At 39.6% G+C, this 22617-nt stretch overlaps 1 protein-coding gene across 39 annotated transcripts in view; it reads left to right on the forward strand.

Annotated features, from left to right (window-relative positions):
* ANK2 (ankyrin 2) overlaps positions 1 to 22617 on the forward strand; it is a 633020-nt gene that overhangs the window by 596580 nt on the left and 13823 nt on the right. For 22 of the 39 annotated variants that reach the window (XM_032401045.1, XM_032401046.1, XM_032401038.1 and 19 more), the window contains 6 exons: positions 1308 to 1430; positions 3394 to 3426; positions 5347 to 5368; positions 16377 to 16451; positions 18600 to 18731; positions 19913 to 20056. In XM_032401045.1, the coding sequence (XP_032256936.1) occupies positions 1308 to 1430; positions 3394 to 3426; positions 5347 to 5368; positions 16377 to 16451; positions 18600 to 18731; positions 19913 to 20056 (529 nt within the window). Of the gene's footprint in view, positions 1 to 1307; positions 1431 to 3393; positions 3427 to 5346; positions 5369 to 8590; positions 14840 to 16376; positions 16452 to 18599; positions 18732 to 19912; positions 20057 to 22617 lie in introns of all 39 variants that reach the window. The other 17 variants (XM_032401030.1, XM_032401034.1, XM_032401024.1 and 14 more) reach the window with 1 other exon arrangement.

Consider the following 22617-nt stretch of genomic DNA (forward strand, 5'->3'; position numbering starts at 1 on the left):
AATGAGAAACTTTGTACCCATTAGGGTGGCAGCTGTTAAAAAATAAGTATATAAATAATGAAATAGCTAACACATGTTGGCAAGGATGTGGAGAAATTGGGACCCCGATCATTGCTGGTGGGAATACAAAATGGATGCAGCCACTGTGGAAAACAGTATGATGATTCCTCAAAAATTCAAACCTAGATTAGCCTATGATCCAGCAATTCCACTTCTAGGTATATACCCAAAAGAACTGAGAGCAGGGACTCAAGCAGTTACTTGCATCCTGGTGTTCATAAGAGCATTATTCACAGTAGCCAAAAGGTGGAAACATCCGAAGTATCCATTGACAGGTGAATGGATAAAAAATGGTATATACGTACAATGGAATATTATTCAGCCTTAATAAGGAATGACATTTTGATAAATGCTGTAACATGGATGAACCTGGAAGGCATATGCTAAGTGAAATTAGCCAGACACAAAAGGAGAAATACTCTGTTTCCACTTATAAGAGGTACCTAGAGAGGTCAAATGCCTAAAGTCAGAAAATAGAACGGTGATTGCCAGGAGATGAGGTGAGGGAGGAATGGAAAGTTCGTGTTTAATGGAAACAGAGTTTCAGTTGGTGAACATGAAGAAGTTCCGAAGATGAATGGTAGTGATGGTTGTACAACAGTGTGAATGTACTTATTGCTGCTGAACTGTGCATGTAAAAATGGTGGAAATGATAGGTTCTATGTTATGTATATTTTAACACAATTCTTTTAAAGAATGAAATTCTGATATATGTTGCAACGTGGTTGAAGTTTGAAAATATTATGCTAAGTAAAATAACCCAGACTCAAAAGGAACAAACAATGTATAACTCTATCTATTCAGGGTACCTGGAAGAGGCAAATTTACAGAGACAGAAAGTAGAATAGAGGTGACCTGGGGTGGTGGAAGAGAAGAATGGGGAGCTATCGTTTACTGGGTACAGAGTTTGTGTTTGGGATGATGACAAATTCTGCATAGTAGGGATTTGATGAATGCACAAGTTTGTGAATGTGCTTAATGCCGCTAAATTGGACACTTAAAAATGGTAAGCGTAAAAATGGAAATGGTAAATTTTATGGTACGTGTCTTTTACCACGATTTTTTAAAAGCTGAATGATTTTTAAAAAGTCATTCTAAATGAATATAGAAACAGAGAAAGGAACACCTCTAAATCCTTAGCATTATCAAATGAATTTATTTTTTCCTCATTCTCTTGAGTATCATCTAATTAAAATAAATAGTACACATCATAGGTGGGTGAAGTACGTATGCCTTTCTTGTTCAAGGTACGTGACACGACTCAGGAACCTTGCGGGCGACTATCGTTTATGAAAGAGCCAAAATCCACAAGAGGCCTGGTGCATCAAGCTATTTGCAACTTAAACATCACCCTGCCGATTTATACAAAGGTATTGTCAAATCTGTTGGAGTGCGGTTCAGTCTCTATAGGATTTAATTTTCAAACCCTTTAAAATAAGTAAAAGCAAAAGCACTGAATGCAAGCACATATAGCAGTCATTTTTGATTCCCTGTCAAACTTACGATTTTCCATTTACGTAAGGAAAAAAGGTAGCTCTCCTTTATTTCGCGTTAAATTCACTCTGATGGAAACTTTTCTATCAATACATATTGGACAGGAAAGAAAATTTGAATTTAAGATTTAACTTTTTGGACTCATTTTAAAAAATAAATTGGCTTTGTCTTCACTGTTGTTTTTATGTGCCCTTCTGGGGTGATACTAGTCCATTTGGCCCCAGCAAAGTATTATGAGTTCATTAGCTTCTGTTCACTGCCAATTCACAGGTGGATTATTTATTATTAAATTCAGAACAACCTCATGAGATTTTATCTTATTGCTAAAATAAATTCCTATTCATCTTATAACCTATAATGTTTTGGGGGTATCAAACTAATTTTTCAATGATTTTAGCATGATTAGTACAGAAAATACTCCCATGTGACAAGGGGTAGATTTGAAACATTGTTGAAAAGGAACACTTCATCAATTCCTGACCCAAAGTCTCCTTACCAGGTATTACTTTCTATTCAGACTGCTCACCATTACAGAATGCCTGGCTTACTCTGATCAAGTTGAAGACAACAACTGAATGAATTAAATGTTGGGGATAACTTAATTTTTATTACTTAAAAAAATTTTAACCAATATCTTTTCAGTGGAAAGTTACCCCCTCCCCCCATGGCGGTCTGTAGGGGGCTGCAGAGCTGTCAGTGTGTGTACTAGAGGTTGGGGAGGGGGATGAGTAATGGCAGGTAAGACTTGGAGGAGATGTAGAAATATATTTAAAACCCTAAATCTTGACTCCACAAAACAAAGCATTTTCGACACTTCTTTTTACCCACTATGGTATATTTTTCTTAACCAATTATTCTTCTAAATAGAGATCGGACACAGAGAGAAAAGCTCATAGCATCATGTTTAACGTTGCAAATTCTCATTATATGATAAAAGTGAAATATTATCTGCATATGTAAACATATGTGTTATTCCAGTAATTGGAATACAGCAATAGGTATATCCACCCAAATGAGCATAATCTAATTTCACTCCAGTGATGGAAAATGTACTTTGGGGTTTGTAGATTTGTGAGTCACCGAAGCAGAATGCCAAATAAGAAGCACAACAAAATATATACTGCTGTGGGCAGTCCAACTGAGTGACGTATAAAGATGAATGAGCTTTGTCTCTGATTTCAGTGAACTTTCAGTGTGCTGTAAAATAAAGCATTTACTTTATTATTACACTATATTTCTAAGTTGAGACATATCATTAATGCCATGATGGTCCAGGACAGCTTTCCAGTTAGTAACTCAAAATAAAAAGGAAAACAATGCCAAACATTGTATACACTTTACATAAACTTTAGAATTTAGTAGCTCTTTATTATAATAGAACTCCTAAATATTGCCTGTGTATTCAAAATATTTTTACCATAAGCTTATTTGTGGTCTTTAACATTTTCAGCTAGTATCTGTAATGACTGGGATATATCATCCCCATTTCTCTAGACATATGCATCAAATCCATTAAATATCCAACTTCAAGGCTGCTGGTAACCTCTAGGATCTGAAATGAGTATATTTGTAATTTTAGTTCTTTTGTCTAATAAATTAGTATACTTATAATTTTGGTTCTTTTGCCTCTTGAATCTACAGACTTTCACATTTAAATCAATCCTTTTAAATTTTTGTGCCTGTCTTCTATAAACTGTTAGTAAGAAGAAAACCAGAGTACGCTGATGGTATGCTTGCCTGTTGATGTTTGTTGGCAGTGTATTTAATCTTTTCTTCTAAAGACTCTCTACTCTTCCTGCTCTCTTTTTTCCATCTTGCATGGCATCTTGGGGCGGCAAGGAATCAGAGTCAGATCAAGAACAGGAAGAAGAGGTAATTGTATGGCATTGTCGCTTATTGATGTCTGTATTTGCTATAACCACTAATAAGAGCACATAGTTAACCTGTGTTCTTAGAAGGGTTATGCGGTTGTTAGTAACTGAAGGGTCACAGTTTTACTTAACCTCTCTGAGCCTCTGTTTTCTCATCTCGTGGACTAAATTCAAAGGATAGTAAAGCTTTCCCTATAAATCGTTACCCTGTCTCTGTGCAATAATAAAGGTTTCTCTACTGACTGCTGAAGGCCAAGCCATTATTTCAGTTCTCAAAGGTTGGTCTGGAGATGCCTGGAGGTTAAAACTTTTTTTGTTTTTAATATAACTGAGACATTATTTGTCTTTTGCCTCCCGTATCTCCACAAGCTGTAGAGGAGTTTTCCAGAGGCTACATTACATATGATGACATCATCAGTCTGACTCTGGAATGGGTGCTTGTGTATACTTGGGTTCTAGGAATTTCTCAGTTTTAATGTATAAGACAGATATTTACTTGTATATATCAAACATAAACAGAAGTTCTTCAAGGTCTTCAATAATTTTTAGGAGTGTAAAGGAGTCTTGAAACCAAAAAGTTTGAGAACCACTAAGACTAAAAACTTTAAGAAGTGTGTAGTTCAACCAGTAGACTATAATATTATAATGCAGAACTCTACTAATAATGAGCACTTCTTATAAGGTAGATTCTTTATTAAGTGCTCCACGTGCCTCATCAACACTGATCCTCACAATTGCCCTGTGAGGTCTGTGCTATCATAGATGAAGAAAGCCAGTCTTCAAGAGGTTACCTTGAATAAAGAACCTTTTGAATAAGACTTCTTTGATAGTTCAGGCACATTTGTGTTTGTTTCCCTTATAAAGATTTGAATGCCCAAACATCATCATAGAAATGAAAGGAAATTCCTTCTACTTCCCTATTTACATATTGGTTCCTGCTTATAAGATAGACAAATGCAGTTGTTATTAGTTGCACATAAAGATTTTCAAATATACTAGTTTTATATTTTTAATGTTACTTGATGGATTTGGGAATACAAAAACATAAAGAAAAATATAGTAAATACCCTTGTACCCACCAGCTTAAAATGTAAGGCCTTTTTAGTGCAGAGAATTGCCCTGAATTCACTTTTTACTCCTACCCTGGCCGCGGAGCAGGACAAGAGGGGAGGTGATAGCCTCACTGTCCTGCCATATAGAACCATATGCACAGTAATTATGACAGGACAGATGTCAACCTTCCCCTCGATTGTATAGCCACTCTTTGTCTCACATACTCAGTTTCCTTCCTGCACATGATGACCCCCTCACCAAACCTGTTCCAAATGGTACCTACACACCTTCTTAGAAGCGCAATGCAACTATAAAACCATTTTTTGCTATATTTAAATGAGTTTCTTGCATTAGGTTTGTGATTGTTCTATTGAATATTTTCAGGAGCTATGCAGGGCAATAGATCCAGTTTGTATTCTTTTCAGGATTTAGAATTTTGGCTTGTCATTAATGACAATGAGACTGCTACTTCTGTAGAATGTATTACCCTGGCATGCTGTTTGTTCTTTCCTTCTTTTTCTCAACTAAATTGACACTGTTTAACCCCCACTTCACTCTTTTCCTGGCCTTTTCCCTAATACGTATGTATTTCTAACATCAAACGCACCCTGGATCATATCTTGCTAGAAATAACATTAAAAAGTGCTTTCCACCTATGAAGTCTAGAAAGGAGGTTTGTTTTTTCCCAAAGTTAGGATAAGAATCAAGGAGACTCTCAGGAAGAACTGTAGCAAAGTACTTTGACCTTCCTCTAGCTGATGTTATCTCCCCATGGGTGTGATTATGAATAGGAGCTTATTTGCACATCAGGGGCTGTGAAAGCAGACGCAGTTTTGTAACCATTCAATTTATGTATGTTTTCTTTCAGATCGATATGACATCAGAAAAAAGTAAGATTTTAAATAAAATTGAGTTTGTTTGAAAGCTGGCTACAATAAAGAGAAGCATGAATTAAAATGCAGCTAGTTGCCATTACTAACCACTATAATAATTATATTTTTATATTGTCCTTATTAATCATTAATGTATATTTAGAAAAGCAGCTTGGCCAGTTAAATTACAAAAATATCTAATTTGTTGAGCTAATTAGCAGTAAAATGCAATGATTATTCATCTAAGCATTCACTTTCTTTTGATACCCCTGTTAACCCTGCTATTGCTGTTATGCTTGTTTAGAAACCCACCCTACCATTTTTGTCCATTTGTTAGCATAACATTGTCATCTCATTTTTTTTTAAGCACTGACATGACAGTATCACTTTTATATCAAGCAACACTGACTTCGGGAGAGAGCTCATTATTTTTGTAGGCTACACCTGCAAAAGTGATACTGTCTTAATAGTTCTCAGCTAAAGCTAACCCTCCCCCAACCCCCACCACCCAGCACCTCTTACTGTGGTGAAGTATAACGGACTTCTTTAGGGCTGAGGCCTAATGGACTTTTGTGAAACTTTCTGAAAGAAAAAAAAAAAAAAGAACCAGGAATGCAAAAATCAAAACCTCCTGGATGAAATGACTAATCACAACATTGTGCCATGATAGGGCTAATTTTAAATAATGATGCAAATCCCAAATATAATTTAGTACAGAGAGAACTGGTTTTTACAGACCTTAAGAGAGTTATCTTAGAACTCATTTTGGGTTTGTAACAATTCATTAATATTTTAGTTTTGGGGCCTGTTTCTGGTGACTCTGGTTTCTTGTGTGGAAGAAGTTGAATTTTTCAGGTTTCTTTCTTGCTTCTATGCCCCCAAATAGTTGAGGAAAAAAATACTAATTTTTATTGTTTATTCATTTAAAAATTCATTTTGATTCACTGTATTTCAGGTTGCTATTCCCAAAAGGAGAAAACTTAGAACCATGTTTAATATGGTCATCTGGCCCTATGCAATGATCTGGGGGCTTTTTTTTTTTTTTTTTAAGACTTAGTATAATGTAAATTACTAACTTATTGGGATTTTTTTTTTTTTTTAATTTGATTTATTTACTTGGAGAGCAGGAGCAGGGGGTGAAGGGCAGAGGGAGAAGCAGACTCCCCACTGAGCAGGGAGCACAAGGCAGGGCTCGATCCCAGGACTCCAGGATCATGACCCAAGCAGAAGGCGGCCGCTTACGGACTGAGCCACCCAGGTGCCCCTAGAATGCTTTTAATTGAGAGTTTCTTTGCTCTTATGTTAAATCATCATTCAGGACTAGATTATTTGAAATTCTGGATGTTTTCATTTGGTTTGTACTTGAACAAATTTGCATTGATATAAATTATTTTAAGATATCTTTATATATGCATAGTCACAGAGTATATCTCCTCAATAAATACCAATTCTCTCAAGAGAAGACACTTATTTGTTACAAAAGTGACATTATCATTGCCTTAATTCCTTTTTTTAAAAAAAGGTTTTATTTTATTATCCCACTTTCTTCTTCGGAACTACTATGTTTATTTAAAAGGCCCTTTCCTTTGTTTCTTGAATACTAGCTAGTAGAAATTCAAGTTTAATACATCCCCCTGGCTCAGTTGTTTAAAAAAGAAAAAGGAGGGGGTGCCTGGGTGGCTCAGTCAGTTAAGCACCTGCCTTCGGCTCAGGTCATGATCCCAGAGTCCCAGAATCAAGCCCCGTGTTGGGCTCCCTGCCCAGTGGGGAGTCTGCTTCTCCCTCTGTCCCTCACCCCTCTCTCATGCTCTCTCTCTCTCAAATAAATAAATAAAATCTTAAAAAAAGGAGGAAAAAGCTATTATAGAGCTATAATGCCACAAATTCTCCTAAATGACTCCTAAGTGTTGTGAATATTTTTTAAAGTTTAAACATAGACACATGTTTGGGTTGTTTTTTTGTTGTTGGTTTTTTTTTTTTAGTTTAAAGACAATCCTTAGTTTAAAGATAATCCTTAAATAATCTTCATCTAGGTATAAAATAACCTCTAAAGAAGGGCTCTAGTGAAGGAACTCTTTCCTAAGTCTTTTCAAGAGCAAATCCTAAAAGAGTTTGACTGACTTTTCCTTTTTGCTTTGAATGGGTGCAGGTCCCCACTACCTGTCCCTCAAAAATACTACTACATTCAGCACCTATGTACAGGCTTGTAGAAAATAAATATGCTTCACCACAGTAATGTTTTCCATATTTGTTCTAATTTCTTAACCATCCTCCTGCCCGTGCATTTCAGCAAAGCCACCGCTCCCACCAGTTTCTTTCCACCTTTGCTTTGCATGGAAATAACTTGGCTTACATAAACTGTGTGTGTGTCTCGTGTGACTGTCTCTGATTTGGATTGCCATGCATCACATTTTAACTTTGGACTCACATATAAGTTTAATCACAGTCGTTGTTTTGTTCTTTTTTTTCTTTCCTTTCCTTTATTTCCCTCCTTGGTCTGTCCTTTATGTGTCTAAACCAGGAGGTTGCTCCAAGGAAAGGACCATGCCTCTTAGCACAAGACCATTCGTTTCATTGTTAGGTGTGAATTTCCCTTAGATGAAATGCCGGTTTGCAGCTGATTCAGACATCTTTTATATAGTCACTGTATATTGGCAGAACAAAACATACTGATTTCTGGATTTTTATATGATTAAAAAACATATATACTTCATTAGAAGGCATTCTGAATTTGCTACTACTGGCTTTCTCCTAGAGGAAATCAACTTTCTGCAATTTCTAATGCTTTTTTCCTTTTCTTTCCCCATGTTTATATTTTTTTTCAACATTGATCTGTAACATCTGAACAATCTTGAGATACTTCTGTGTAATTTCACTGCGTTCGTTCTTTGTTTTGATCTGTGATGGTGTGTGTGTGTGTGTGTGTGTGTGTGTCTGTCATGGCTATTTGTTATAGCTTTGTTGTATGTGTGGATGTGCTACAAGTGAGAAAATTAAGCAAGTTATTTCCTGCTCATTTTTCCTTTTCAGTTTTTGTTTTTGTTTTGTTTTGTTTTTTTTTCCGTTAGCCTTGCTTTGCTTTTGTATCCTGAGACCTTGTGGATCCACCATTCCCAGCCCATTCTGTTGTCCCTCCCGCCACAACAGGAAAAGACACTGTGTCGTTTCAGTCCTGATTACATTTGCCAATATATTTTTTGATTTCCATTTTACTTTCAATGTTTTTCATTCACATCAAAGATGATGAGACAGAATCTACAGAAACATCTGTCCTGAAAAGTCACCTGGTTAATGAAGTTCCTGTCCTAGCCAGTCCGGACTTGCTCTCTGAAGTTTCTGAGATGAAACAAGATTTGATCAAAATGACCGCCATCTTGACCACAGATGTATCTGATAGGGCAGGTTCTATCAAGGTGAAGGAGCTGGTGAAGGCTGCTGAGGAAGAGCCAGGAGAGCCTTTTGAAATTGTTGAAAGAGTTAAAGAGGACTTAGAGAAAGTGAATGAAATCCTGAGAAGTGGAACCTGCGCGAGAGATGAAGGCAGTGTGCGAAGGTCTCAGTCGGAGAGAGAATTAGAGGAAGAGGAATGGGTGATTGTCAGTGATGAGGAAATAGAGGAGGCTAAGCTAAAAGCACCTTTAGAAGTCACTGAATACCCATGTGTAGAAGTTAGAATAGATAAAGAACACAACGTCAAAGTAGAGAAAGACTCAACTGGGCTAGTGAACTACCTTACTGAGGATCTAAATTCCTATGTGTCTCCTCATGAAAGGCCACTGCAGACAGTTCAAGAGATAGCAGGGGAGAAACGTGAGGCTCTGGCTACTGGCAGGAGCTCTGAAAATGAAGGGAAAGATGCAACCCCAGATGAGACACAAAGTGCACAGAAACAGCACAAACCAAGCCTGGGAATAAAGAAGCCAGTGAGAAGGAAATTAAAAGAAAAACAAAAACAAAAAGAGGAAAGTGTACAAGGTAGTGCAGAAAAAAGTGAACTTAAAAAATGTAGTTCAGAAGAGTCATTAGATGAAGATGCAGGTTTAGCCCCCGAGCCCCTTCCCACTGTAAAGGCCACTTCACCTTTGATAGAAGAAACTCCCATTGGTTCCATAAAGGACAAAGTAAAGGCCCTTCAGAAACGAGTGGAAGATGAACAAAAAGGTCGAAGCAAGTTGCCAGTCAGAGTCAAAGGTAAAGAAGATGTGCCAAAAAAGATAACCCACAGGACACATCCAGCTGCATCACCCTCTCTGAAGTCAGAGAGGCATGTACCGGCATCACCCTCCTCTAAAACAGAAAGACACTCTTCTCTTTCCTCCTCTACAAAAACTGAGAGGCATCCTCTGGTATCACCATCAAGTAAAGCTGAGAAGCACTCACCTGTGTCCCCCTCTGCAAAAACTGAAAGGCATTCCCCTGTGTCATCAAGTAAAACCGAGAAACACTCACCTGTGTCACCCTCGACAAAAACGGAAAGGCACTCCCCTGTGTCATCTACAAAAACAGAAAGACACCCACCTATTTCACCTTCAGGTAAAATGGACAAACGCCCACCTATATCGCCCTCTGGGAGAACGGAGAAACATGCACCAGGATCACCTGGGAGAACAGAAAAACGCTTGCCTGTGTCACCAGCTGGACGAATGGAAAAGCATCCACCTGTATCAACCTCTGGGAAAACTGAGAAGCACCTGCCTGTGTCGCCTTCTGGGAAAACAGAAAAGCAACCACCTGTATCCCCCACCTCAAAAACAGAAAGAATCGAGGAGACGATGTCTGTCCGGGAGTTGATGAAAGCTTTCCAGTCAGGTCAGGACCCATCTAAACATAAGACTGGACTCTTTGAGCACAAGTCAGCAAAACAAAAGCAGCCACAAGAAAAAGGCAAAGCTCGGGTAGAAAAAGAAAAGGGGCAGATGCTAAACCACAGAGAAACACAGAAAACCGAGAGTCAGACGATCAAACGAGGCCAGAGATTTGTGGTAACAGGAGTTCCCGAATCCAAAAGAGCAGTCCGTGCTTCCTCCATAGGGTTTAAGAGAGAAGATCTAGTTATAGAGAAGGCGAAAGCTCTTAGCCACAAAACACCTGAACCCGTTCAGTCAGCACCAGAAGAAGAAAGCCATAAAGAGAGTGAAGTTCCCAAAGAAAAGCTGACTGATGAACAGGGAGACATGGATCTCCAGATCAGCCCAGATAGGAAAACCTCCACTGACTTTTCTGACGTCATTAAGCAAGAATTGGAAGACAATGACAAATACCAACAATTCCGAATGAGTGAGAAGACAGAAGAAGTACAGCTTCACTTAGATCAAGTACTTACTAGTCCTTTCAACACAACATTTCCACTAGATTACATGAAAGATGAATTTCTCCCGGCTCTGTCTTTACAAAGTGGTGCTTTGGATGGCAGTTCTGAGAGCCTCAAGCCTGAAGGGGTGGCAGGTTCTCCATGTGGCAGCCTGATGGAAGGGACCCCTCAGATTAGTTCCGAAGAAAGCTATAAGCATGAGGGCCTCGCAGAGACCCCTGAGACAAGCCCAGAAAGCCTTTCTTTCTCACCGAAGAAAAGTGAGGAGCAAATTGGGGAAATAAGCGGAACGACCAAGTCAGAAACACCAACAGCAGTTCCTTCAGAAAAAGACCATCCCTCAATCAAAGACATCACTGATGGTTCTGAAGAGCAAGGTGCCATAGTCACTGAAGGCACAGAGTCCTCAGCTGAGTGTTTGCTGAAGGAGGCCACCCTAGACCCTTCCAAAGATGCATGCCCCGAGCAAGAAGATGATTCCCTTGGCAGCTGTAGTGTGTTACTAGCAAAAGAAACACCCAAAGGATTGACTGGGGAAGCATTCTCTGATGAGGGTCAACTTACGAAAGTTGGTTCAGCCCACAAAACCCACACTGATACTGAAGCTCAGAAATCCACAACCACTGAGCCCTCAGATGAGACAAAGGCCTCTCCACGGCCCGAAGCTTGTGTAAAGACAGGCACAGGAACTGAATCAAAGCCCCAGGGAGTTGCTAGAAGTCCCCAAGGGTTAGAACTTGCACTCCCTAGCCGAGATAGTGAGGTCCTCAGTCCCGGTGCTGATGAATCTTTTGCAGTGAGCCACAGAGACTCCCTGGAAGCCAGCCCTGTGCTGGAGGATAACTCCTCACACAAAACTCCGGATTCTCTGGAGCCAAGTCCTCTGAAAGAATCCCCTTGCCGTGACTCTCTTGAAAGCAGCCCTGTGGAACCAAAGATGAAGGCTGGCGTTCTCCCAAGTCACTTCCCTCTTCCTGCAGCCATAGCCAAAACAGAACTCTTTACAGAAGCGGCCTCTGTGCGGTCCCGGCTGCTCCGAGACCCGGACGGCAGTGCCGAGGACGACAGTGTTGAGCAGACGTCACTGGTAGAGAGCTCAGGGAAGAGCCCCCTTTCTCCTGACACCCCCAGCTCGGAAGAAGTTAGCTATGAGGTCACACCCAAAGCCACAGATGCAAGCACACCCAAACCAGCTGTAATTCACGAATGTGCAGAGGAGGATGACTTGGAAAATGGGGAGAAAAGGAGATTCACACCTGAAGAGGAAATGTTTAAAATGGTAACCAAAATCAAAACGTTTGATGAACTTGAACAAGAAGCAAAGCAGAAAAGGGACTACAAGAAAGAACCCAAGCAAGAAGAATCTTCATCCTCTGACCCAGATGCTGACTGTTCAGCGGATGTGGATGAACCAAAACAGATGGAGAGTGTCGAGGATGAAAGCGATGTCCCTGTGGTAGTAACATCAGAGAGCAGAAAGGCTTCTTCCTCCTCCGAGAGTGAACCTGAGTTGGCACAGCTGAAAAAAGGTGCTGACGCAGGCCTCTTACCAGAGCCAGTTATTCGGGTGCAGCCTCCTTCCCCACTTCCATCCAGCATAGACTCCAATTCTAGTCCTGAAGAAGTACAATTTCAACCCATCGTTTCCAAACAATACACTTTCAAAATGAATGAAGATAGTCAAGAAGAGTCAGGTAAATCAGAAGAAAAAGATCGTGAATCCCATGTACCTGAAGAGAGTCCTACCGTTTCTACTAACGGCCCAGATATGTCTTATGATGATCTGAACGGAGATGCTGAGCAACCAGAAGTCTGTGAAGGCCATGGGTGTGGGACCGGAAGTCCCAGCAGCTCAGTCACTCCTATATCTTCAGGTCTCTACAGCTCCCCCAGGGAAGATGCCAACGAGCACCTAGCTATCCATGAGGAATCAGTACCTCTGCAAGACACTGATGAAAAAGACACCAAAGGAGAAGAGCTTGATGTTTCTCGAGTGGAATCTCTACAGGTAGATTGCCCCAGTGAAAGCTCTTCATCTTTGTCCTCCTTGCCTCACTGTCCAGCCTCTGAAGGACGAGAATTAGATGAAGACATATCCCCTCTCTCTTCTGCTACAAAAAGGGAGGACACCAAAACCGACCAGGCTTTTGAGAGCTTACCAAAGGACTATGCCACTCAAGACTCATCGATCACTACTCAAACAGATAAATTGTCCATGGATGTTCCAGTGTCTGACCCGGCTGAGACTGATGAAATCTACGATCCTCAAATAATAAGCCCTTATGAAAATGTTCCTTCCCAATCTTTTTTCTCCAGTGAAGAAAGCAAAACCCAAACGGATGCAGGACACACAAGTTTTCACTCTTCGGAAGTGTGTTCTGTTACCATCACATCCTCTGTTGAAGACGTGGTAGTAACCAGCTCCTCCAATAGATGTGTTTCAAGCCAAGAATCTAATTTTGAGGACCAAAACATGGAAAAAGAATCCAAACAAGAAAGCACCTCATGGGAAAAGCAATCAGATCAAGCCCCTTCATCTTTAGATCCTTCTGTACCAAATACATCAGCAGTTGTTAGTGACCAAATCAGCAAAGTCATCATCACAAAAACTGATGTGGATTCGGATTCCTGGAGTGAAATCCGTGAGGATGATGAAGCCTTTGAAGCTCGAGTGAAAGAGGAAGAACAAAAGATATTTGGTTTGATGGTAGACAGACAATCACAGGGTACCACCCCTGACACCACTCCAGCAAGGACCCCAACTGAAGAGGGGACCCCAACCAGTGAGCAAAACCCATTTCTCTTTCAGGAAGGAAAATTGTTTGAGATGACCCGAAGTGGTGCCATTGATATGACCAAAAGGTCCTATGCCGATGAAAGTTTTCACTTTTTCCAAATTGGGCAAGAATCCACGGAAGAGACTCTCTCTGAAGACATGAAAGAAGGGAGTCCTGGGGCTGAGCCCCCACAACGGGAGACATCAGCTGAGTCGCTAGCTCTCTCAGAATCAAAAGAAACAGTGAGTGAGGAAGCATACTTAATTCCAGATGACCTGAGTGAGGAAGCAGAGGAAATACCTGCTTCAGATGCTCAACTTAACACCCACATGGGGAACTCAACCTCCATTGAAACATCAACAAAAGAGGCTCTTTCTGAAGGCGCCGAGGACCTCCCCACCACACAAATGGGTGATACGCCTCCTAAATCTAGTGTGAAAGATCCATCTTGCCCTGACTCCCCTGAACCAGTTGTACACGTTCAGTTAGATTTTTCCGCAGTTACCAGGTCTGTGTATTCAGATCGGGAGGATGATTCTCCTGATTCTTCCCCAGAGGAACAGAAATCAGTAATTGAAATCCCTACTGCACCCATGGAGAATGTGCCTTCTACTGAAAGCAAATCCAAAATTCCTGTAAGGACTATACCCACATCAACCCCAGCACCCCCATCCGTGGAGTATGAGAGTTCCCTTTCTGAAGATTTCTTACCCAGCCTGGATGAGGAAAGTAAAGAGGATGAAACAAAACCAAAGTCTAAAATCCCCGTGAAAGCCCCTGTCCAAAGAGTAGAGCAGCAGCTTTCACATCTAGATTCATCTCTCCAGAAAATAGTGGCTCCTCAGGGTCAGGACATGACAAGCAGAACACCAGATAGTGGAAGCAAATCTGAATCTGATGCCAGTGCTTTGGACTCAAAGACCAAATGTCCAGTAAAAACCAAAAGTTACACTGAGACAGAAACAGAGAGCAGAGAGAGGACAGAGGAGCTGGAGTTAGAATCAGAAGAGGGGGCCACCAGACCAAAGATATTTACATCCCGATTGCCAGTTAAGAGCAAAAGCACCACATCTTCCTGCAAAGGCGCTGTGAGCCCTACAAAAGAAAGTAAGGAGCATTTCTTTGACCTTTACAGGAACTCCATAGAATTCTTTGAGGAGATTAGTGATGAGGCTTCCAAGTTAGTGGATAGACTTACACAGTCAGAAAGGGAGCAAGACTTAGTTTCAGATGATGAAAGTAGTAGTGCCCTGGAAGTTTCAGTAATTGAAAATCTGCCACCTGTTGAGACCGAGCATTCAATTCCTGAGGACATCTTTGACACAAGGCCTATTTGGGATGAGTCCATTGAGACTCTGATTGAACGCATCCCTGATGAAAATGGCCATGACCATGCTGAAGGTATTTGCCAGCCACTGGGATTCCCTGTGCTACGCATGTCATAAATTTGATATCGTTTTTTTGTATATCTTTTATTTGGTGATTTGTGTCTCATTTTCTTTAAGCTTTCTGTAGTGGTTACTGTGTGTAAGGCCTTTGTGTTTCGTGCTTTCTCTGTGTACTCTTGTCTATGAAAACAATCTCAAGATTGAGTAATGAGAATGCTTATGGAAAACATAAACATGATAAACAGGCAATGGTGATCTTGCCTTTCTCGAGCCGCTGCACGTCAGGCCATGCAAGCTTTGAGTTTTGTTGTTCTGGAGTCCCAGGCTTAGCCTCAAATTAAGCACTTTTGCTTTTGCACATGAATACATTGGGCTTTGTTTCATATGGTAAGGATTCATTGCTTTTTCTTCTTACCTTTAAGTATTTTAAAATAATTTGTACTCAATAAATTTGTAATCATTAGGAAGCCATTTGCCCAAGAAGATTTCACATTATCCCAAAATACCAATTGTTGTGGATCTGTTTTTGATTCAAAAGGTTGGATCTCAGATACCACTGGTAAACACTTGAAGCAAACAAATATAAGGCAAAAAAAAACCCATGCTTTTTGTTTTAGTGTTAGGTGAATGGAGAATGTACTCCGATTAGATGCAGCAGACAACAAAAACTCAAACTTTGCATGATGTAAGTGACCGGGAGAGGATGATGACCCTTTGAATTATAAAAAAGGAAACCATAGATGGCTTTGAGAAGTAGCCTCTGGTCTTCCAATATCTCTACAATAAAGACTATTATTCTTAAATTTGTGTCATAAGTTGTCATGATGCCTAAAATCCTGCCTATCAATTAATGGGGGTTAAAAACCAATGGGAAAATTATAGTTTGTGGGAGTAATATATAAGCTTACTTAGTAGTAAGTAGACTGAAATTTCACACAAAAGACATCTATACCTATTGACACAATAGACACAAATACATATGCCTTTATCCTCCCTTCTTCCAAGGTCACCAGGACCAAGGAAAATGTTTCTGGCCAGACTGAAAAAAACCCAGGATGGCCTGATTAACCCATGATCTATGTCTCTTATGAATCTTGGATGTGATTTCTTTCAGACATGACCCGGAAGTGATCTATGCTGCCACAGGCAATAATAGGAGATCCTAACCAGTTACTCCACTTCTGCATCCCATTTATGATTTTTCTGGTTTTTGATGAACAAGATGATTGTCTTCTGGTGGGCAGTATTCTCTCAGATAATTTAAAAAGAAAATCCTAAGATTGCTAGAAATCAGCAACTTATATGTCCAGTGACTAGTCTTGATTAAAGAGATATGGAAGCAGTTGGTTTTCATGATTTATAATTAAATTGATTCCCCATTCCATTCCAGAAACCAGGCAAACACACAATTTAAAATGATTTGAAATATAATAGCTAATTTGTGCTATTATTAAATATTTGGACAAGTGACTTCCTTTCTTTGGATGAGTACTGTGGTTGCTCTCCTGTCATAGACAACCTTTGGCCATTCTGTTTTTGACCTTCTGTAGATCAACAGGATGAGCAGGAACGGATCGAGGAAAGGCTGGCTTATATTGCTGATCATCTTGGCTTCAGCTGGACAGGTAAAATTAGTGTGACTCATTTTCTCAAGAAAACTTGCTTTGTTTAAGTAACACAATTGCATTAGCCAAGTGTCATTAACAATGAAAAGGTTTTTTTTTTTTTCTTTCTTTCTTGAGGAAGACCATGTGGAATAGTGAAAAGAATAATAAACTCTGAACTAGAAAATCCAGGACAGGCCTTTTATTATCTCTGGAATTTAGAAAGATAGAACTTTAAATTGGGGGACTTTGAGAATATACCAGATGTCACTGTCCTCCAATGGGATCTATGGATATCCAAACTTTGAGGGGATTACTGTGTTTCAAAATCACTGTTAGGTGTAATTGTCACAAAATTTAGTTGGAGATTAAACCTAGGGCTCCTTATTTTAGATACCTTATATCAGACATCTTCATTGTAAATAGAACTAAAATTTGCCTTGGATGCATGTTGAAATACATATGAATAAGACGTTTCACTAATTTCCTGAGAAATTAGGATATTTAAGTATAAAAACTATAATGTATGTAAAATTATTTTAAAAAGTGAATTATAAAATCAATATGATGAATAGAAATCCATAAGACCCTTAACAAAGATAATTAATAACAGAGCAGAAAGAATAGTCATTTCCTCACTTTTAAACATTTTGAAGTAGTTGTTAAATACTGATCAGGTTTTTTTAATTGAGGGATTTAGGAGAAGAAAGGACATCAAAATATCCCTGATGGACTAATTAAATAGATGACATTCAGAAGTATTTGTTTCTTAAGTATGTGTGTGTTTGTGTATAAAACGTAATATCTATATACTTGTTGAAAATTCAAACCCCACAACCATACAGAATGGTATAAAATTACAAGTGTATGTGCTCACTTCAGCAGCACATATACTAAAAGTGTAAATAAGTTTCTTTTACCTGCATCTGGTCTTCAAGCTTCATGCCTCAAAAGTAACTGCTTACACTTTCTCGTGTATTCAGAAAAAATAGGCCGTACCCACATCTATGTGTACTATTTAAAAATAAGCACAATTTTCCTCAATAATATTCCCTGTGAATATTCCATCAGCATAGACATATCTATCTCATTCTTTGAAATGTCTATTTAGTTTTACTGTGTGAAAGTATCATAATTTTTTTTTAAAGATTTTATTTATTTACTTGACAGAGAGAGAGACAGCGAGAGAGGGAACACAAGCACGGGAAGTGGGAGAGGGAGGAGCAGGCTCCCCGCCAAGCAGGGAGCCCGATGCCGGGGCTGGATCCCAGGACCCTGGGATCATGACCTGAGCTGAAGGCAGACGCTTAATGACTGAGCCACCCCGAAAGTATCATAATTTTATCAGTGGCTTTTATTGCTGGACATTTAGATTGTTAATGACAAACATCCTAGTGCATGGTGTATTTTCATGAGTATCTCTATAGGGCATATTAATAGAAGTAGAATTGAATATCTGGATAAAGGGTATGTGTATTTTTAATTTTGAAAGATATTGGCCAATTGCCATCCAAAGAGGACTTATTTACACACACATACACACGCACACACACATACATATGCACACCACAGTGTATAAGTGTCCATGTACAATGTTAATGGTAGACTTTAAAGGAAAATTTTGTGGCTTTTTCCCTAGGTCAATTAATGCTTCCCAGAGCTTTTATTCAAGTGACATCAAATTAAAGGCAGGAGCTTATCCAACCAACATAATATAACCACAGCCAGTATTTATCCAAGTATCCAGAAATAGGATTTACAGTACTTAAAACATTAGTTAATGATGATTGAAAGTGAGAAAGTCTATTACTTCTGTTTTCAGTCATTTATTTTCCATTATCTTGGTTAAGAGTATAAGCCTGTGTTAATGGTCCAGTCTGCATTTTGGAATTAAATGGGCCTGAATTATACATGTTTTATCATCCGTTGCCTCAAACTTAGTGTTTCCACTGTGAACGTGAACAATTCTATACCCAGTTTTAAAGAGAACATCCACAATTAGGGCTAGAAGAACAAAGGCATCTTGAGAGTTACTTCTAATACACAGGGGGGAAAATGAACCCTATTACAGCAATACAAAGAATGCATCATTTACAAAATCACAGAGCCAGGTGTGGAGACTCGAACTTCGAAGTTCAGGTGTTTATGGAGTCATATTTTCTTTTCTAGAATTAGCAAGAGAACTGGATTTCACTGAGGAGCAGATTCATCAAATTCGAATTGAGAACCCTAACTCCCTCCAAGACCAGAGCCATGCGCTATTGAAGTACTGGCTAGAAAGGGATGGCAGGCAAGCTACAGGTAGGTGGGGAGCTCTGTGTGAAAAGCATTAGGCTAAAGGTTGAGCTATAAGTCTTGCTCAACAAGCCCTTTCCTGCAAATTCAGTAAAACAATAAAATAACGAATGCCATCAATCTGAAATACTGCTGCAAGCAAATGAGAGCAAGCTATGACATTTCTAAAATATGCATCTTGCATAACATTTCTTACACTATATTCTCATGAACATTGTCAATTAGGGGAAACCCCGGCTGCTAACAGGAATGTTATTAAAGTCCTAAAATTTTCTAAATATTGAGAGTGGACACCGTTACTTTGTTTTATTGGTAGCGCATTGCCTTCAGTTCCTACTTCCTTTACTCCTAAATAACGTAAATGAGGGAAAGATGTCATGTAGATATTCTTTATAATGATTTGTATATAATATTCTGACCACATCAAATCAAATGAGAAATGATAAAGACCATTACTTCGTCTCATTCTTCAGCTAGTCTAAATTTGCTACTTCCTTTTATGTCTCTCTGAAGATCTACCTATAGACCTCCTTTATTTACAACCAGTCTACATTTGCCCTTTCTTCTCTTGCCATTCTTCTAGGTAGGATTGCCAGATTTGGCAAATAAAACTAGAGGGCACCCAGTTAAATTTCAGAGAATCAACAAATAGTTTTTGATTTTATTTTTTTTAAGATATTATTTATTTATTTGACAGAGAGAGATAGCGAGAGCAGAAACACAAGCAGGGGGAGGGGGAGTGGGAGAGGGAGAAGCAGGCTTCCCGCCGATCAGGGAGCCCGATGTGGGGCTCGATCCCAGGACCCTGGGATCATGACCTGGGCTGAAGGCAGCCGCTTAACGACTGAGCCACCCAGGCACCCCAACAAATAGTTTTTTAGTACAAGTACACTCCATGTGATATTTGGGATATACTTATACTTTAAAATTTGTTTGCTTGTTTTATCTGAAATTCAAATTTGACAGTGTCCTATATAATATCTGGCAACTCTACTTTTAGGGCCTATGCCTATGCTGTCCCACCTTTTTATGCATTTATCTTTCCTATTTGCTTATTTTTTACAAAGACCTTTAATTAAGCTTTGTTTCCTATACAAATATCAAATTTTAGTAAGGCAACTAAATGAAAGAGATCTTAAAAAGAGTACCCCTCAAATGTAATAAATGCATTTTCTCTAATATCCCAGATACCAGTCTCATTGAATGTCTCACCAAGATCAACCGAATGGATATTGTTCATCTCATGGAGGCCAGCACAGAGCCTCTCCAAGAGCGCATCAGTCATAGCTATGCAGAAATTGAACAGACAATTGCACTGGATCATAGTGAAGGTCAGACAATTTGGGTGTGTGGGTGTGTTGTATCTGTGGTTAATTCGGGCAACTGGACCAAATCTTCCCTTTTTTTAGAGGGTGGTCTATGGACTTTGGTGATCACCTTTTTCTCATTTTATAGGTACCCATACTGCTCATTCTTGGTTATTTCACCATTGTCCTAACCATTTGGGACTGCTATAACAAAATGCCATAAACTCGGTGGCTTAAACAAGAGAAATTTATTTCTCACAGTTCCAGAGAATGGAAGTCAGAGATCAGGATGACAGCATAGGTTCTGGCAAGGGCCCTCCTTTGGATTGCAGATGGCTGTCTTCTTGCTGTGTCCGCACATGGGGGGAAAGAGAGCTAGCTAGAGAGCTCTTCGGCCTTTTCTTATCAGGGCATTAATCTCATTCCTGAGGGCTCTACCGTCATGACCTAGTTACAGCCCAAAGGCACCACCTCCAAATATTACCACATAGGGATTAGGTTTCATCATATGAATTTTAAGGGGATAAAAACACTCAGTCATAACAACATGGATGACCTATCCAGTGCCCTTGCCTCAGTTCCTTGATGGCACTTCTGATACTTGTGCCTTGTATTCCAAGTTAGCTACCCATTTCAGTGCTCACAACCAAGACTGTATCATTACCACTGACTATACTACTCCTGCGTCCTAACTTGAAGCATTACACTTACTTCCTCTTTTGCTTCCACACTAACAATTCTTCAAACCCACTGGGACCTCCAGCCATTGGCCCTACCACCTTTTCAGTACTAAAGTTTCTCTAATCCATTCTCATTTATTCACATGCTCATTCACTCTCTTTCTTCTTCTCTCTCATCTCTATTTTATACCGAGAATTCTCTTCTTCTTTCCAGCCTCCAACATTTTTCTCTTCTCCTTATTCAAAGCTGATGACCAAGCTTCATATTTCTTAGAAAAAATAAGAATCGTCTGAAGCAAATGTCCATATTCTTTCACAAGATCTACCAACCTAAGTGCATCTCAGTGCCTATACTCTACCTTCCCTCTGCTATGAAATGTCTTTGCTAAAACCATCATCTCTTCTTTTGTCCTGGATCTCATCCCTTTTTATCCAATTAAGGACCTCACTGCTGTAGTTGTCCTCTGTGGCATCCTACAAGTAGACCATGCTCAACAGCACGAAAACATGCTTTAATAGAGCCCATCTTTAAAAACTACACAAAGCAACTCCTTTCACTCCATATTCCTCCTTGTATGATTGTTCTGTTTCTCCATTCATTTTATAGAAAATCTCTTCAAAAATATAGTCTAAATTTCCTGTATCTGCTTCAGGTCTTCCTGTTCTCTCTAGAACTGTCTCTAGAATCCATGCCAGTCAGTCTTTTGTCATCACCACCCAACAGAAAACAATCTCATAAAATTCACCAAGTATTTCCTCATTGCCAAATACAGTGAGTAATTTTTCAGTCTTCACCTCATGTGCCCCTTCGTAACATTTGACCAAAAAATTAATCTCTTCTTAAAATGTTTTCTTCACTCCCTTTCCATGCTACCCTCCCTTCATGTTTTTTTTCCCTCTATTTTACTGGCTATTCTTCCTCAGTTTCTTTCTGTGGCTTCTTTTCCTCGATTTAAATGATGGTGTGTCTTACTGTTCGGTGAAGGCTTGTCCTATCTCCCATCTCTCTCCTTCTTTTATAAATCCCAGAGACCTTGCCTCCCTGCTGTTCCCTGGGTACCCTATGCATTCTCAGGCTCTGGGGCTCTGCTACTTTTTGTTAACTCTACTCTAGAGTGTTCTTCTCTCAGAGCGTCAATACCTTTTTCTCTCACTTACTTCAGGCCTCTGCTCAAAATCATCTCCTAACAGGACTCTTTCCTGACCAATCTATCTAAAATACTAGCCCTATTTGCTCTATACTTTTACCCTGGTTTCTTTTTCTCCGAAAATTTATCATAAATACATATCTGCAGAAATAAAAGTTCGGCGAGGACTTTACCTTGTACACCGCTACGTGTCTAGCATCTAAACAGCACCTCCTGCGTAGCTGATAATATAGATCTGCTGAGTGAATAAATTAATAGGTGAATGTCAGTCATTTCTCTGCTAAAAATTTTTCAGCGGTTCCTCATTGCCTTGGATATAATAAAATTCCTTAGCCTGGCTTGAGAGGCCCTCCATAAAGAGGGTACTCACCTCAGAGCGTTGTTAATACAACTTAATACTTGCAAAACACCTAGAACAGTGCCTGACACATAATCAGTATTTAGAATATATTAGCTATTATTATTCTTAAGCTCTAATTCTTCTCACCACTTACAGTGTACGCTTCAGTACCTCAGTCGATGCGTCCTTGTCATCAGGCCTCCTTAAAATGTCACACCCTCTGCATTTCCTTTCCTAATTCTTTAGCCCTGAGTTGGGTGGCCCTGCGTTCATTGGCTGGCACCGTGGCCCGGTCACTCAGCATTTTAATAGACTCTTACTTGCCTGAGATTCGCTCCGCTAGATGACCTGCATCTTGAAGGTCAGCTGTGTGGGCGTGGATCTATCACAGGATGTGGCTCATTAATAGTTACTTAA

This window comes from Phoca vitulina, unplaced genomic scaffold (genome assembly GCF_004348235.1).
Source record: "Phoca vitulina isolate PV1807 unplaced genomic scaffold, GSC_HSeal_1.0 scaffold3, whole genome shotgun sequence".
Lineage (NCBI taxonomy): Eukaryota > Metazoa > Chordata > Mammalia > Carnivora > Phocidae > Phoca > Phoca vitulina.